General features: G+C 46.0%; 6 protein-coding genes across 6 annotated transcripts; 3 read left to right on the plus strand and 3 right to left on the minus strand.

Moving 5' to 3' along the window:
• Positions 1-781: 781 nt before the first annotated feature.
• Positions 782-2,209, minus strand: ATNIH1004_004750 (indoleamine 2,3-dioxygenase; the record flags this gene model as incomplete). The annotated part of the gene is made up of 3 exons (XM_033569419.1): positions 782-1,162; positions 1,238-1,858; positions 1,916-2,209. 3 exons carry the CDS (start codon positions 2,207-2,209, stop codon positions 782-784), a joined length of 1,296 nt encoding a protein of 431 aa, XP_033428225.1.
• A 448-nt stretch (positions 2,210-2,657) lies between these two features.
• On the plus strand, positions 2,658-4,236 carry BNA5_2 (kynureninase; the record flags this gene model as incomplete). The annotated part of the gene is made up of 4 exons (XM_033569420.1): positions 2,658-2,820; positions 2,893-3,230; positions 3,283-3,760; positions 3,821-4,236. 4 exons carry the CDS (start codon positions 2,658-2,660, stop codon positions 4,234-4,236), a joined length of 1,395 nt encoding a protein of 464 aa, XP_033428226.1.
• A 684-nt stretch (positions 4,237-4,920) lies between these two features.
• On the minus strand, positions 4,921-5,810 carry yaf9 (YEATS domain-containing protein YAF9; the record flags this gene model as incomplete). The annotated part of the gene is made up of 3 exons (XM_033569421.1): positions 4,921-5,618; positions 5,693-5,717; positions 5,778-5,810. 3 exons carry the CDS (start codon positions 5,808-5,810, stop codon positions 4,921-4,923), a joined length of 756 nt encoding a protein of 251 aa, XP_033428227.1.
• Positions 5,811-6,490: 680 nt separating this feature from the next.
• On the plus strand, positions 6,491-7,177 carry horA (ubiquinone biosynthesis protein COQ11; the record flags this gene model as incomplete). The annotated part of the gene is made up of 2 exons (XM_033569422.1): positions 6,491-6,683; positions 6,756-7,177. The coding sequence occupies 2 exons, from the start codon at positions 6,491-6,493 to the stop codon at positions 7,175-7,177; spliced, it is 615 nt and encodes a 204-aa protein (XP_033428228.1).
• Positions 7,178-7,350: 173 nt separating this feature from the next.
• SYF2 (pre-mRNA-splicing factor SYF2) lies at positions 7,351-8,350 on the minus strand (the record flags this gene model as incomplete). Its single annotated transcript, XM_033569423.1, has 3 exons — positions 7,351-7,398; positions 7,453-8,088; positions 8,147-8,350. 3 exons carry the CDS (start codon positions 8,348-8,350, stop codon positions 7,351-7,353), a joined length of 888 nt encoding a protein of 295 aa, XP_033428229.1.
• Positions 8,351-8,628: 278 nt separating this feature from the next.
• On the plus strand, positions 8,629-10,527 carry ATNIH1004_004755 (uncharacterized protein; the record flags this gene model as incomplete). The annotated part of the gene is made up of 1 exon (XM_033569424.1): positions 8,629-10,527. One exon carries the CDS (start codon positions 8,629-8,631, stop codon positions 10,525-10,527), a length of 1,899 nt encoding a protein of 632 aa, XP_033428230.1.
• Positions 10,528-12,747: the final 2,220 nt, after the last annotated feature.

The following is a 12,747-nucleotide window of genomic DNA, read 5'->3' on the forward strand; positions in this document are numbered from 1 at the left end:
GCACTCTAGTACCGCACATAAGCAATAAAGGACTGAAGGAGCTCCGCAATGACGTGCTTTCCCACTTGAGGGGTTGATCCTACCATCCTTAGAGCACAACATCCCACCGAGAATATCCACTTCATAGTATGCATTATCATTGCATATCGGGTACACACGTCACGCTCTTTACAAAACCAGCGTACATGAATCCCACATGTAATATCCAATCAACCATTCATGTGACTTGTACGGAATACTTCCGGACACCGATCGACACCTATATTGTATGGGTGCATCATATTTCAGCCCAGTGATGGCTTTTAGAATTACATGACTCCTGCAGGATGCTTGCATTGATCGACCCGCGTAATGTTTCCTTTTGCCTCCGGATCAACGGATGTATGTACTTCTTCCATATCCGCTTCCGCTTCCGTGTCCGACAATAACCACTCGGCGCTTTTTTTCTTCGTTTGGTGATACAGGGTGGGGTCATGAATTTAGATACGTAAAGATGACATGGATAGTAAAGGACCTGTGATTAAGATGCCGTGTACCGACAGGCCACATCTCTGATTCCAGCTGGGCTGTTCTAAGTATTCCGTAGTTGGCAAGGCAATAGTAGCTTACAATTATTGTTTCATACGACATGAATTAAAGCATGAATAAAGGAGGGAAGACTAGTTTATTCAATGGGGATATGGTCTAATATATAGACATGTATTAACTGGGAAAAGGACTACTCGTTAGAATGTATGTACAACCGTATTTATGCTAACCCATCCTGCAGGTCCACTATCATTTAATCCGTATACAGCGCAGCAGCTTTAGTTGTGTCTCGAGTCTTTTTAAGAAATGGTATCAGATCGGTTCCTCCCGTTCCATGAAGTCCTCCTGAGACCTTTTCATTTAAACCTTCCATTCGGGTTGTTGTAGATGTAGCGAGATTAACCTGCGAAGGCATGGTATTCGTCGGCTTCATCTTTGCTGCCATAATGATATACCGTGTTACCATCTTAATATGAGAGTCTCGGAATAGGCCCAGTGACATCACTGCTGCGTTGTATGCATCACGAACTGGAGAGTCTGCTTTGTGGCTCATTGCGTACGCACGGATATTGGATGCTCGAGACATCATTTCTAGGAAGCGACGGTGGGGGCCTGGCATATAATTACGCATTTCCTATAATACTAATGTGTTAGACTTCGTCGCTTAGCGTTGGGTATAGGTGAGAACCCAAAGAATAATAGTACATACCAGCATGAACGCAGTCTTAGCCGGCGGTTTGGTGGCACCGTTCGACTTCATTTCTCCCGTAGCTGAGTGCTCCACACCCAGAAATATATCAAAAGTTTGAATTAAAGAGCTCTGGGCGTTGCTTCCTCCGCTGTATTGATGCCACTTACCCTTTCCGTGCCCTTCATCGTAGAAGACACCATTTGGCAGTCCTGCTGAAGCCATGTTTTTGCTGCCCGCTAGGATTGGCCGGAGTTGATGGAAGAACACCGCGGGACGACAGTTTTCGTACATACGTTCAAATAATTGACGAAGCTCTTGAAGACCTTTATTTAACTGGTTGAGAAGATCACATACGCGTTGTGCGTCATCAACGCTGGCAGCATGGAAGGCCTCAAGCATCAATGGAATCAGCTGTGCACCTTTGGCTTCAATTGCTACCGAGACCATAAGAAACCATTCTTCGTCCTTAGTCCCAGTAAATGAAGCTGTCACGTATAGATTTTCCGGGTCGGTCATATCAGCAGTATGGTCTGAGACCGCGAAGTTCCAAAGATTCAGGGCAGCATAGGTGGCACATGGTGGGAGTTCCAGATGATTGGATACTTCTAAGAATGGACATGAAATAGAAGGTGGTAATACCTGTCAGGTGGTCAGTACAGGAGACTCGAGTTCCATCCAACAAGAAAGGAATCCCACGTCTTTAGGCCGTTCCCCTCCCCAGATATAGGCGTGCATCAGATAAGCAAGTAGTAGGTAAGCTCGCCTCCATTCTGGCTCTTCATGCAATTTTGAGGTCGAGAGAATAGGCAGTTCTTCCACAGCCTGTCTGATTGTTCTGCATTGAATATGACTTGGTAAGTCCCAGACGATGTCTTCCCAGGGCCAGTAGTAAGCGTTCTCTAGTTTTTGTAAAGGAGGAACACTGGGAAGAAATCCAGTTCGTAGTGAAACGGAATATTTGTCGAGGGTGACGTTAGGTGAATGGAGCATGGTGAGAATCTAGATATCACGGTATGAAGGAGTTATGAATTTGAGCTGAGGCATGGCAAAGCGCCCCCTTTGATACTTATTTTCTTATACAAGGCGGAAGAAGGCCGGATCCAGGGCAGTTTCCGCCGGATGCTGGTTCTAGATAGTGGAGTGCGTGGTAGCATGGGCACTCCAGTCCCGGAAATTTGCCAGCTTATCTTTCTCCAGTCTCTAGGCCAGAAAGAGCTGCTTGTCTCATGCATGGGGGGAATAGTCCATGTCCTGGTGCTAAACTCCGGAGTCTTTTTCCAGTCGACCCGGAACTCAGGACGGAAGCGGAAGAACACCCGTGTTACACGGAAAAGGAGTTGTATGTCCATTACACTTCAAGGTATAAAGGTCTAGATTCTGCAATTTCCATTACTGCTCTCACCCATTCTGTGCAACTGTCAGCATAGGATCATACATAATGTCTAACCACGTCTATCCTTCCAAACCCACCTTCCCAAGAGATGCAACGAAAAAGGACTATGCTGCATCCCTAGATGCGGCAGACCCTTTGGCTGCATTTCGTGATAAATTCATCGTTCCTTCGAAAGCCAACATCAACTGTAGAAAGCTTGCAAAGCCAGGTAGGTGTCTGCCGCCTTTCCTTTTCCTCTTCACATGATGACCATTTCCCCTATCCGACGGGTAAACTCTAGACCTGTCGTCAGAACCATGCATTTACTTCTGTGGCAACTCTCTTGGAATCCAGCCAAAGGCTACAGCAAAATTTATCCAAGCACAATTGGATACTTGGTCATCCATTGGAGTCTCGGGTCACTTTGTCGACCTCGAGGGCTCGCCACTAAGGCAATGGCAGTTGCTGTCTGAACAAGCCGCTGAATCGATGTGTAAAATCGTCGGAGCAGAGCCTGCAGAAGTCGCAGCGATGGGAACGCTGACTGCGAACCTGCACCTACTTCTTGCGAGCTTTTATAGGCCGACGGCTACCAAGTACAAGATTCTGATGGACTGGAAGGCATTTCCAAGTGATCATGTAAGTTGAGCACCGGTTGCCTGCTGCGAACATGGCACTAACTTAATCGTAGTATGCCATTGAATCTCATATTGCCTGGCATGGCCTAGATCCAAACCAGTCCATGGTGCTCATTGGGCCCGATGAAAGCGAATATGAGATTTCCACAGAGAAGATCTTGTCCTACATAGACCAGCACGCGGACGATGCAACTCTTATTCTTCTGCCAGGTATCCAGTACTATACTGGACAGCTCTTTGATATTCCGAAGATCACCGAGTATGCGCATTCACGTAATCTGACAGTCGGGTGGGATCTAGCCCATGCGTTCGGAAATGTCGAGCTGAAACTTAATGAATGGGACGTTGATTTCGCAGTCTGGTGCACATACAAATATGGTAACTCCGGTCCTGGAACAATGGCTGGTCTTTTCGTACACGAGAAACATGGCCATGTCGATTACAGTGAAGGGGAAGATGCCCCCAAATTCCGTCATCGGTTGACTGGGTGGTATGGTGGTGACCGTTCTGTGAGGTTCAAAATGGACAATAGTAAGACACAAAGAGCCCTACGCCGTTACTTGAGCAAATGGAAGCTGACATACTCTGTAGAGTTCAAACCGATCCCTGGAGCAGGAGGCTTCCAAATATCTAACCCTTCTGCTATTGACCTTACGGCTCTATGCGCTGCTCTCTCCGTATTTGACGAAACTTCTATGGCTGAGCTTCGTAAGAAATCAGTTCTGTTGACAGCGTACCTGGAGTATCTATTATTGGAAGGCACGGCAGAGGAATCGCGTCCATTTCGCATTATTACTCCATCGAATCCTGAGGCAAGGGGCGCTCAGTTAAGTCTGCTACTCAAGCCTGGTTTTCTGCAGAATGTCTCTCAGAAATTGCAAGAAGCTGGGGTGGTCTGCGACAAACGAGAGCCAGGTGTCGTTCGCGTCGCACCTACTCCTCTATACAATACCTTCACTGAAGTGTGGACGTTCGTGCAACAATTCAGGGCTGCATTGGAGGTATAAATAAGAACTTATACACCACTCCAATCTCGCTGATTTCAGAGGTTGGTTTATGCGCGATGCACATACAGTTCAGGTTAGATTGGATAGATAACCAAAATCACCTGACCTAAGATACAACGTTTCTTTATAGGCAGACAACAGTAACTGTGTTAATAATCTTAGTATGCAAAAATATTTGGACACTTGATAAAGCCTGCGTAATCTTATTCACAAAAGAACTGTGGTAGCACAGACAGGATTATAATGAATAACGGGTAGATATAATGATTTTACCCATAGTTTGTGCATTTAACTATTTCCCAATCCACAGGCAGAAGCAAATGTTCTGTATTTGGTATAATTAGCTAAAGCAATGGTGCACTAAATCCATGGTTTGCTTTACGATTAGTCCATGCTGAAAGACATGCTGACTTTCACAGCCGGAGTCAACTTCCAGTAGGATTTGATATAAATATCCGGGGCTGCACATCCCTTGACCTATCAACTAGCAAAGAAACCTTGCTTGCCTCTCATACATGGGTACCCGCGAGATACGCCGGTGACATCCTTCTGTCATGCTTAAGGCTATACGATGACAGTTGGATTGTGGCCGAACCAGGGAACAATACCCAGTTGCTCCTGCGCCGGTGGTATTGAATGCACAATGGGTTATGTTGTTTATCGTTCGAACCTTACATTCGCAGATCATCTCTTCTTTGTGTGGGTAGGAACTCCCTCGGTTTGTCGCAGCTCAGTCAGCCTTTTCTCGCGCTTAATCAGTCGTTCCTTTTCTTCCTTTATCAGTTGCTCCACGGTCTTGCCCGCCTCTACCAATCGGTCCAGTTCTTTATTCTCAGTTATTCTGCTGTATGGGTTGTCAGGGGTCTCATTATAAGGAATCTCGGCGGTTCTTCCATTTCGTTGTTGCCCCTGTTTTGGATTCTTTCCACCTTTGCCCTTCTGCGGTTGTGGGGTTGCAGAACCTCCGGTTAGCAGATCATGGAATTGTTCCACGGGTTCATTGAACACAATCTCCTCGTAGTTCTGGCTAATCACGGTCTCCCTCCTCTCTTTTTTCGCTTCAGCATCCGGTCCGTACGGATGCAACTTTAGGCTATGCCACAGAGTTTGAGGTTTCTCCATAGACTCCGGGACAAAATATAGCTTAATTTGGATTTCAAATTCACCCCATCCTGTCTCTGTGACCTCGAACGGTGGCTGCTCGATGGTGCGGACATTTTGCGCATATGTTTCATGTAGCTTGAATTGGACTTTTTTCAGCCAATAGGAAATGTCTTCACCGTTAACGCCTTTAACAAATACACGCCATTGATGGGTGTGGTCGGGGGGAGAGTTCGCCGGTTTCTTATCAGGGTCGAAAGGCTGTGCTTCGCTGCCAAAGACTGTGGTCATTAGTTTTTATGTTTAAAATCTGATGAATTACTCAAGAATGATTCAATCTGATGGAAAAACATACCAAAAGGCCTGAAGATAGAAATACCCTGCGAGTTAACCTGTTAGCTTGCGTGATCGCAGGGCCATCAAAGCACGGATAAACTGACCTTAACGCGTTTTGCACCTGTCACAGAAGGCATGCTGTTTAGATTCACTTCAGAAATTCTCTATCAGTTATCGAGAAGAACAGAGTGCATAGAATGGTGGTCGAGATATCTGGACGATGTCTTTTTCATCTCTCGGGACATTCCGCGCGCCTCTGGAGCGGCACGTGACAGTGCAGCGCACAAGACAGTAAGGTGCCGCCGGAAGCAAGCGTTCCAGAGCTCTGCTCCGATCAGAAGATCAGACACGCGCGCCGCCAATCATGGTACTCCAGCGCGATTTGTGACCTAAATTCTCCTTTCTATGAGCGTCAATAGAGCTACCGAATCGACACTGGAAGATGGCCTCGAAAAGAGTTGTAGTTGCAGGTGGAAGTGGTTTCCTGGGTTTGTATACCATCCATCCTACTATCCTGCTCCATTGACTCGACCTGCATACTGATATATTTCTTCTTTTTAGGGTCAAGGATATGTAAATCTGCCGTTGCTCGGGGTTGGTCTGTAACGTCTCTTAGGTACGATAGCCGGCGCAATTGTCTCTCGCGGTCTTCATACTTAGTTATAACAGTCGGTCCGGAGAGCCACGGTGGGATACTATTACAATCTCTCGAGAGCGCCCGGGTTGGTCACGCTCTGTCGAATGGGCCAAAGCGGATATCTTAGACCCTCAAACCTACAGATCATTTTTGAATGGCGCTACGGCTGTCGTCCACAGTATGGGCATCCTCCTTGAGGCTGATTACAAAGGAGTAGTGCAAGGCAAAGAGCCTCTTTTCAGTGGTTTACAGAAGGTATTCAGTTCCGCAAAGCTAGGCAGCCAAAATCCCTTACAAAGGCGAGAGAGTGAGGCACTTGAGGCCAAGGAAAAGAACAGGCAATTGACCTATGAGATCATGAACAGGGATTCCGGTTTGTATATGTCCTTGCCTTCCCTTTTTATTTTCCAAAGTTGCGACAAAGCTAATATATCGATAAAATCAGCCATTGCACTTGCACAAGAGTCCTCCAATGAGCATGTTCCAACATTTGTATATATCTCAGCGGCCTCTGGAGCCCCTATCCTCCCAAGCAGATATATCACAACTAAGAGGGAGGCGGAGACAGCCATATCATCCAACCTTCCTGAGCTTCGAAGTATCTTCATACGCCCACCCTTCATGTATGATGCCAGCAGAAAGTTCACAATGCCGATAGCGCTTGGTGGTTTTATTGGATCGCAAGTCAACGCACTTGTGGGTAATAGACTCGATTTCCTCGGTACAATGGTGGATAAGCCTTTTCAGGTTGATATGGTAGCGGAGGCCGTTGTCGAGGCAATGGAAGATGATTCTGTTCGCGGTGCTGTTGGAACAAAGAAAATGGAAGCCCTAGCGACCAAAGCATGGAGGAAGAGCATGCTTTGATTATTGTTTTCACTTAAATCCGCAGATGCTGACAACCTGTTTCACGATTCCTTATAACTGAGGTGTCCAACAAAAACATGACCACGCTGGAAATTGCTGGTGACAGGTAATGGTTGGCAGATCCGGCTGAAGCGTGAACTACGCTGTATAATAGACATTTTGATGTATTCATATCAAATCATGGTACCACGCTCGAAGCTGTCGCGAATCTCAGTAGTATACTAGAGAAATATTAGCATGCTATCGGCGGAACTACCACCCCAATACCAACATACCTTGTTGTAGAAGCGAGCCAACTTCTGGTTGAATTGCTTGTTCTTCTCATTGATGTAGGTAACATCGGCGTCATCGTCGCCACGACGATCTCTGCGCTTCTTAAGCCGTACTTCTTCAGCCTTTCTCAGGTCTGAAACAAGCTTATCAACAGCTGCGCGATCGGGCTTGTTTTCAGTGAATCCAACACTGTCTGCAGTGGAGTAGAAAGACCCATTTTTATCGACAGCGATCATTTCGCCATCGTTGGTTTCCACAATTTCCAGGTCGCCGTTGGCAGCAGCCTTTTCAATAGCCGCCATTTTCTCCCGCTCGTAACCTTCCAGGTCAGGTTGCATCTCACGCAATTGTCTCTTATAGACTTTCCGTGCATCTTGCGTATAGTCTTGGAAGGCAACATCATCTCGATGATGCTGTTTCTTTTCCATACGCTTGTCCCATCTCTCGGACTCATCAACGGTCCAGTCCCATGCCCGCTTACGTTCAAAATCCTCGCCAGCCGCTTCCGTGTCAGCTTTGAGTAAATTATGAGATGCGAATGCGTGCTTGCGCGACAGTGACGAGAGCAGAGATGGGTCGGTTGCTAGTCGTTGGGTCTCGGCTGCGGTCTCTTTCAGATTCCGCTCCGCGGCATATTTCTATGCTGCGATTAACATAGGCAGTCCTCCATGGGTTGGGGGGTCAGAGTGCACTCACTGCGCGAGCTTGGAGAGCCTTAAATCTCTCTTGTCGTTCACGGGCCTTTGAACCTGCATCATTTCTCTTTGCCTCTTCGGGGGAATTTTCAGTACCACCTTGCTTATCGACTCCACTTGAGGCTCCTGATGAGCCCTTATCAGGCTGCTCGCATTCTGGGAACGGAACTTGAGCTAGCTTGCTGCCAGGCTGCTTGTCAGACATGACGTTATTCTGGTGCTTAAGAAGGTTAGTACTATTCTTTATCAACTAGAACTGATAAAGAAAGAAACAGTGTTAGGTCTTATGTATCGGCAACTGTGGAAGTAGAAAGTAGATGGATGGGTGAAAAGGGTTTGAAATGGATGCCCACATGGGTTGGTCTTACTGACCACACTATCTTCACCGCCTAGGTCCTCCCTCCCCTTTAATTCTCGATACACATAACGATAACAGTCCAATCTGGAACGCATATCAGCTAATCGTTCGTCCTTTATTGACAAATGCCTGGCGGCGTACCCTGCCAACTATGGCCTATGTCTAGGCGACAGCCTATCACTCACCATTGCCTGTCGCAATCAGTACGCAATGCCTCCAACAACAAGTGGACAACTCCACATCACAAGCCGCAGCCGGTCCAATTACTCCGCTTTGCTCTAACAGAGAACACACGGAAGAGCCCAAATAATGAATCAGGGTTGTCTCTACATTTCAAAGAACTTTTTTCTGAAAATTGGCCTTTGAATGCTTCCCCTCCGCCGCCTTTGTGGAGCCTTCAGCAGAACGTTACCCGAGCTTATAAGGGAATTCCTAAACCAAAAGCGGAGGATCTCGGAAATCTACGTCATTATATTATGAAGAATGTAAATGGACGAGAAGAAGGTGAATATTTGCAAGCGAATCGCTGCCGCAACTTAGCAAAAGCGTTGGAACTTTGTCAGAGGCATCATACGTATCAGCAGATTCTGTCTACAATTAACGGACTGATTGCGAGGCTCTTGAAGCAGAATGTGCCCCTATCTAGGCATTTGTTTGTGCTGGGGATGTACTATAGCTCCATGGCCTTCTCGGAGACAGCTCTCTCGCGTCATTTGCAAGGATATATCTCTGTCAGCCGCGACCTGTTGGATTTGGAGTCAAGTATTTCTCTTGTGAATAACCTATTATTCTCACTTCAGTCTCTCGAATCCGGACTATTACCCCTTGATACGAGATTGATGTGCAACCTAATTACCGGTGAAGGCGCCTCCGAAGAACAACCGTCAAAGAGTTTACACAGCATATTATATTGGGCCAACCCTGACAACGCAGTGAGCCACATTGGGCTGTACTTAACGTTGTTAGCAACACTCCGGAGTGATGAATTACTGCAGCAATTATGGAATAAAACGTTAGAGAAGCTGTCACAAAATTCACCAGCTCATGACCTTGAATCCGTTTATTCTTGTGTTGTGGCGCTTGTAAATGTTGGAGACAGCTCAAAGGCTCTAGCCTATCTACTTCAGTTATCAAATCGCCTTGGACGAGTCCTACCGGGCATTTCGAAATTTGAGGGTCTTAACACTCTCCTTGAAGACCAGAGCATTGGCGAACAGCTGCCGCTGCTTGCCGGACAGGAAGAGTGGTTAAACATAGTTGATGTTCAACTTGAACGTATAGAGGGAAGGCTTGGGATTTGCTGGCAACCTAAGAAGTCGCTTCATAGTGACATTTCTGACTCAGATTGCATTGTTACGGAAAACCCGCTTTTCGATATTAATGGCGAAAGCACTGGTTATGATAGTAGCGACCGTCTAGTTGCAGAAATTAAGGCCCTTGGGGGATCGAAATCTGCAGGGGATCTAGGAAAGATCGCCGATCTATTGGACGACCAGGAAGGATGCCTGGTGCCTATTGTCCCACCTTCTACTAAGAAAACCTCACTCGAATTTTCCTGGTATCCTAAGCGATGTGCAATTAAATTTTCGAACACCTCCGCACTACAGACTGATGTTTCTAAGACTTGTCCTGATTTGGGATTATTTCGAGCTAGACTCGGACGTAGTAAAATCAGTCCAGCAACTCAATACCCCCTCCGCGCGATACAGCTGGGTTACTTACTCATGCGAGACCAGTCATTCAAAGGAAAGCCATATGGATGGGAAGAAACAGACTATATTGTTGCTTGGGACCGGGATGCTGGTCAATTTATCCTTGTTTATGCTGGAAAAGGGCATGACCAAGCTTTCCCTAGTACAGGCTTCCATGACACGGACACTAATCCTCTATTCGATCGCAAGTCGCTGGCGAGGTTAGTGCCTCTGGAGGCTTTGAGAAAGCCGAACGATCGTAAGTCTTGGCTGGAAGTTAATTCCTCAATGTGTTATCTTGAAACAGATCCAGGCTTGGATTTGGTGGATTGAATAGCTACGAACAACCGTCACGTCTCCTAAATGCTTATGACTAATTTACCCTGAGAAAAGCTCCATGGCTCTACTGGTCTAAGTTAAACACTAGCCTACATCTAAGCGCCATTACCGGTAAAATAGGTATCTAAAATCTACATATTGCCGATAAGAATCGGAGCTTTAGTCGCCTAGATATTGGTAACCATGATTAATAAAATCTACCATATATACAGTCAGTCGTGTCAGCAAAAACAAAGATGATCATAATACAACAGAGTTAGAAATATGAATGTCCAACTGGTTGGGGACCACATACACAAAGTGTGGTAAATTGGCGAACTCTAAGGGCATTAGTTAAACGCACATTGAGGACTCAATGGCCTAATTTGGAAAAATCATTAGCTCTGGCAGGGGTGACATATTAACTGAAATTGAGCTGAGCAAACAGAAGTTCATACGTATCCATTGTTGACCGGCTCTGTTGCCGCTGAACAAGATATATTAACAATATTGCGAACCTTTCGACATGGCCTAAGCTTATTGTGGCCCCAAAGGCTCTATAGATTGCGGGGCTTGATAGTGTGCTCCGAGGGGATTTTAAAGCATTTGCAATCATTTGGTACGGCAAGTCTCAATAGCTGTTCTACGGTATAGCTATCTTTTTGATAATAGATATTTAGTTTCACACTTCTAAGCTCTATGAAAGAGAGAGCCCTCAAAGTGCTTTGAGCTGTAGCTCTCTCGATTACGTCGGAATAATTTTCTAAAGACCGGTAGAAAGAAAAGTCAAGAGACCTAAGGCATGCAGAACGAGATACAGAACACGTCCAGCCTACCTAGGTAGTCTCTAAATGTGGCCTTTACATGTTCTGCCAGTGGTTGAGCCTTCATATGGGGCTCTTACCCCAGGCGCAGATCGTAGATCAAACTGATGAAAGGACTAAATTTGCTCAATCCCCGATCATCGCCGTGGCAATTAACTACTCGTACTTAAGCTTTGCAGGGGCCACATGAGAAGAGCGCGTCGTCAATATGACAAGGTCCATTGTATATACTAGGGAGTGTCTATCCAGCTATTCGTACCGGAAACAACACTCGGATACCTAGTACCTAGTACTAGTATCTTATACGCCTAATGCTCTTTCCTATATTCTATTCTCTTTTCGGCCTGTGCATTCATCAATGCTGTTCTTGTCAATTCGGTAGGGGGAGGGTAGGCCCATCACACTGCTAATTTTATCGAAGTTTACTTGTATGGTTGTGGTAGCGTACTAGTTTAGTATTTGGCGCTCTGGAACTAAATTAATGTGTGGGGTACTAGATTTTCTCAACCCTCCGGCTGGGGAAGTAATGCTGCAAAAGCAAGGCATATGTTGAGCAAAATACAGATGATACCCGGGCTTTTCCATACATATATATGCCTTTGACTACAGAAGTGGACCAAGAAGATCTTGGGTTTTAATGAGTCTGGGTAACAATATGTACCTTAGTGCGATTTACTCCGAAGTAAGGTAACCGCCTGGAATTCTTGTCATACGAATATGTGTTGGTCGACCTCTTTTTCATTTTTTTTTTAACACATACTCCTTGTTTGGGTCAGCATGCATGTTGTAAAGTACCTGGATATCCAACCGACCCCCTTTACACTATGCAATGCACTGCTCACCGTTTGATCTTCAACCGAAGCAATAACATTGCCCTCATGTCCATATCAGTCATATCTGGGAGTGTGTATGTAAGCCCCAGGCCTCCTTTCGACTCCGACTGAGTCACTTTATGTCTGCTGCTGAGACTTTCACAAATCAACAATGATGCTGGTGCGATAGGTAAAGGAGACCCAAATACCATTATGAGTTAAAATATTCCTGCCCTAATCAAATCATCCATTCGTTGTTTGTGGGGGACGTTGGCGGTGTTTTGTGCAGTAAGGCCTTTCTGGACCCAGTGATCCAGCCATCAGGTCATTATTATGACCTTAGCAGAGGCTCGGGATTTGGTCCTCCTTGTTTCTTTTTTCGGAGCATAGGACCAATTCCGGAATTAAGGGGAGGATCATCTTCATACGCTAGTAAGCTGAAGATGTCTCTACCTCAGATAATGATTTATTAGTCCGTTCATCTGTTCCTGGCTCCCGATAAACAGCATGTGGCTGGAGCATATCCTAAGATTCGCCAATGAGGAACATCATCTAGAAACGAGCAACGTATCCAGTGAGATCGAGTCCAGCATATTACA

This window comes from Aspergillus tanneri (assembly GCF_003426965.1).
Source record: "Aspergillus tanneri strain NIH1004 chromosome Unknown AapTan_3_pilon_pilon_pilon, whole genome shotgun sequence".
Lineage (NCBI taxonomy): Eukaryota > Fungi > Ascomycota > Eurotiomycetes > Eurotiales > Aspergillaceae > Aspergillus > Aspergillus tanneri.